This window comes from Choloepus didactylus, chromosome 4 (assembly GCF_015220235.1).
Source record: "Choloepus didactylus isolate mChoDid1 chromosome 4, mChoDid1.pri, whole genome shotgun sequence".
In the NCBI taxonomy this organism is placed as follows: domain Eukaryota; kingdom Metazoa; phylum Chordata; class Mammalia; order Pilosa; family Megalonychidae; genus Choloepus; species Choloepus didactylus.
The window spans coordinates 152,813,699-152,818,165 of record NC_051310.1 but is presented as its reverse complement, the minus strand read 5'-3'; the positions used below and the strand labels follow the sequence as shown (position 1 = coordinate 152,818,165).

General features: G+C 35.5%; 1 protein-coding gene across 1 annotated transcript; it reads right to left on the bottom strand.

The window, feature by feature from the left end:
- Nucleotides 1–2,150: 2,150 nt before the first annotated feature.
- LOC119533469 (olfactory receptor 4K15-like) lies at nucleotides 2,151–3,062 on the bottom strand. The gene has a single exon (XM_037835504.1). The coding sequence runs from the start codon at nucleotides 3,060–3,062 to the stop codon at nucleotides 2,151–2,153; it is 912 nt and encodes a 303-aa protein (XP_037691432.1).
- Between the last annotated feature and the right edge of the window lie 1,405 nt (nucleotides 3,063–4,467).

Sequence of the window (4,467 nt, the reverse complement as noted above, 5' to 3'; positions counted from 1 at the left end):
GAAAGGAAAAGAAGAAGAAGAAGAAAAAACCTTTTCAGAACCAGACTCCAACACCCCAGATTTGGAAGCAAGAGCTGGAGTTGGTACCCATTTATATTTGTCACTTTTTTTTGAAGCCCAGCCTTTTCCAGTATTCTGAAAACCTCCAACTCCAAAAGTCCCTTGGTTTTTTTATTGTTGTTGTTGTTGTTGTTTCTGTTGTTATTAGCCCCATCTCTTCTCTGCTGGATTCCCCCTGCCTCCTTTCGTGCCTGCTCCTGGTATATCTATGCTTGAGCTTTTATTCAGCAAATTGAGTTTGTTAATTAATTCTGCAACTGGGGCCAGATTTAGTCCTTCTCCTTGCTCCCAGCACTTATTGTTTCTTTTTCCCTTGGGGAACCAGCTCTAATATGGCCTGCCATGCCTGGGGGTAGGGCCCCAGCCACCTGGCCAGTGAATCTTACAGTTTCCTGCTGTTATCTCAGCCATTCCACCCATTCGACATTGGTGTACAATGCATGACCAGTCACAGAAGTCCCTGACATGGCTGTTTCCTAAAGTTCCTGGCTATTTACCACCTGCCCTAGAGGATGAATTAGATTCCACACCTCACCGTTCAGCCATCTTGCCCCATCTCCCCGCATGATATGTCTTTCAACATTCTTTTTCTTTCTACCTGCCTGTTTGGTTATATGATTCTAGTTTACTGTGACAGAGCCCTTTATTAGTTTATTTTTTAATTGCATATTTCATAGAAAATCAACAGAGATTATAGAATGGTGACATTATGAAGAAGAAAACATAATTGTTATTAAATCCTATTCCATACTACCATTTCTTTCACATACTCTATTTCAAATGCATAACTTAGCTTTGTAGTTGGGCTTTCTCTCTCAAATACTAGAAGTCAGAAGTTGAATATACTTGCCTGACTTGTTTGACTTGCTGATTTTGAATGTGGTCAACTCATTTAACTTGTATGACTCTTAGTTTCATGATTGATAAAAGAGGAATTAGACTAAAAGTGATTATTAAGTATTAAATTTACATGTGAAAATATAGAATTCTTCTTTTGAGAATCCAGAGGAATATTCTTATACTTTTAGAGAGCACTGAAAAATGTGTATTCTCAATTACATTCTATTTAGTTGGTGTAGATTAGAGTGCATGGTCTGGAGATAGGCATGGGAATATATAGAGCAAAGGCATATAAGTAGCACTGTTGGTGAAAATATTTATTTATATATGGAGTGACATCTGCTATTGTGTGTAGTCATTGAACCATGAATTTTGAGTGGAAATTATGAACTTCTATTTAATACACCGAGACAAAACAACATTAATTGCAGATGAAGGATTTGCTATTTATAGCATAGTTAATAGAAAATATGAATCCTTTCTGATTCTTGCTTCAGGTAATGAGTTTCACAAACAAATGTATTCACTATTTGACATCTAAATTTATATAGATTGCAGTGAGAATTTGGATTGCAGGAAATATTATTCCTATATGCAAAAAACAATTTTCTAAATTCATTTACTCCCTTGGTTCAGATAGAAATAATTTGAATAGCAAGATTCATATGTAGGCATGTTTGTAAATATCAAAAGGGAGAAGAAGTGGAAGTTTGGATCTGTAATTAGATTTATTCTGCATCCTAATAATGGTGAGAACAGTGCAACAGTATCATTGTCTGTAAAATTTCTAATAATACCTGTCACTAATTTGTGATATCAAATGAGATGACTACAAATATCTGTAAATTAAATACTAATTGGAAGCATTTAAAATGTGTTTTACAAATCATATTATAAATCAGGTATTAAATAGTAATATCTTACATTATTATTTGTTACATGTTTATATTTTTGAAGTTGAACAGGATAATGAATTTGACAGAAACAATAATTTTTTTAGAAAAAGGAAGACTTATTAGTCAAATTAATTTTGGTTGAATCAAATAACATTTTCATAAACAAAAGATAAAGAGTCCCATTCTCCTGTTTTTTAAAGTAATTTTGTTTCTATTACAAAAAACAAAGAAAATGTGCTCTATGACACTTCAGACATAATAGCAATTCATAAAGGAAGGTGCAGTGAACTGAATTTTATTAGGTTCTGTTATTTATCACAAGGGAAAGCTGGGACAGTGTCAAGAACTGACCTGTCAACTCCTCAGTTTTTGCATTGCTGTTATTACTTCCTTGTTTCTTAAAGCATAGATCAAGGGGTTTAAGAGAGGGGTGAAAACAGTATAGAATATTGAGAGCACCTTATCTGCTGGGAAGTTGCCAAAAGGCCAAGCATAAATGAAAATGCAGGGCCCAAAGAAGAGGGTCACCACAGTGACGTGGGCAGTCAGGGTGGCCTGTGCCTTGGCCATGCTCACTGAGGAATGATGTCGCACGGTGACCAGGATGACTGAGTATGAGATCAGCAAGAGCACAAAGGAGATAACAGCCATTAGACCACTGTCTGAAAGCATCAAAACCTGGAGGAGATATGTATCAGTGCAGGCAAGTTTGATAACCAGAGGAAGGTCACAGAAAAAGCTGTCCATTTTATTGGTGCCACAGAATGGAAGGTTTACTGTGAAAACCAACTGACTTAATGAGTGCAGAACCCCAGTGATCCAGGAGCCCACCACAAGGCCTGTGCACTTGTATAAGCTCATGATGGCTGCATAGTGCAGGGGTCGACATATGGCTACATATCTATCATATGCCATGGCCACCAGGAGCATCATTTCTGCACCACCAAAGACATGATGAAAGAATATCTGGGCCATGCAGCCCTCAAAAGAGATGGTCTTGTGCTCCACGAGGAAGTCAGCAATCATTTTGGGGGTGGCAAAGGTGGACAGACACACATCAATGAAGGAGAGGTTACTGAGAAGGAAGTACATGGGTGTGTGTAGCGCAGATTCAGAGATGATCGTGAGAACAATGAGGAGGTTCCACAGCAGAATGGATAAATAGAAAAGTGTAAAAAATGCAAAATAGAAAAGTTGAAGTTCTTGAGGACCTGAAAGACTATACAATACAAATTCAGTCACTCCTGTGTTATTTCCTTCATACATGTTTTCCAATTTCTGATCCTGGTTCAGAAATTTTCCTGTAAAATAAATGGAAATGGACATAACATCATAGGCTGTGAGAATAAATGGGCCAAGCCAAACCACTTATCAAATCCCATTCAGTATACTTATGTACTGTAGATCTTCTTAAGCAGTCAAACACATGTTGCTTGCAATCATTTGTTTTGTAGCTACTGCACATCCTTGGCTTTCATATGTGTATTGCAGCATTACCTCTGTATTCTAAAAATACAATTTTAAACTTGACTTCCACCATTTAAAAAGTCCTACAAAGTAGGTTAAATAGAAGTCTGAAGCTCAAGAGTAAGATTGGAAATTCTTTCTCTTATAGCTCCTAGGGCTGTGTCCTTAGGCAAATCAAACTCCCTGTGGTTCAGTTTTCACACCTCTAAAATTTTGTGAAATAGTGATATTTGCTTCATAGGATTGTTGTAAGGGTATAATAATTAGAAAAGGTGAAATACCTCAAGAATTGTTTGGCCCATAGTTGTTAATCAATATAATATGCCCTATGCTTTTGTTCCCCTTACAATGAAAATAGTTACATGTGTAAACATTAATACCTGATATTTACAAATATCAAACTGTGCTGCTCTTCCTACTTATGTGTGACATTATACTGATATAGATTACTGACCATAAAGTACATACTGTTTATAACTCATGACTCAACAATGTATCATAAATATTGTTATATTTCTTTATAGGGATCTTTCCCATTTTTGCTATTATTAACAGTTTTATGATAAACTTAATTTTAGCTAAAATTTTATGTGTATAAATATTTATTTAGTATACATCACTATAATTATGTACTTCAGAAATTTTTGGTTCATTATATAAAATGTCATTTTCCTGAAATGTTGCATGAGAATGCACTCTTCATCTCAATTTTATTGATAAGATAGTATGTTACATTGGGCATCCAGTGTTGAGGAGGTGGTGATTGTGAAGAAGGAATTTCATCAGTCAGTCCCTATGCCAAAGAAGATGGAATTCTTTGATAGAAATTACAACCTAAATGTTGAATGAGAGTAAGGGTGAGGGTTTTCAACATACCTCTGACACCTAAAATCACATCACAAAAATTCTACTCTTTCTAGCTGGTCCTTTGCCTAATACCATGATAAGGAATCCTATAAATAGGCTAACAGCTCTTGCATGTCCCTTTCAGTTAGACATATATTATCCCTTACTTTAGTTTTCTAAAATAAACTTCTTCAGAATGATTATACTACTTCTTCAAAATGCTTAGTAATGTCCTCCAAGCTCAAACATAAAACTCTCATTGATTCATTTCTCTTAACATTCATCAGCATATTCTTCTGTTTTGTATCTGAGAAATAATGTAACATGAAATATAAAAATACATCCTAAACATCAGAGG

Bases quoted from the DNA above. Each gene is read 5' to 3' on its own strand.
- LOC119533469 (XM_037835504.1), bottom strand. From the start codon at position 3,062: ATGTATGAAGGAAATAACACAGGAGTGACTGAATTTGTATTGTATAGT.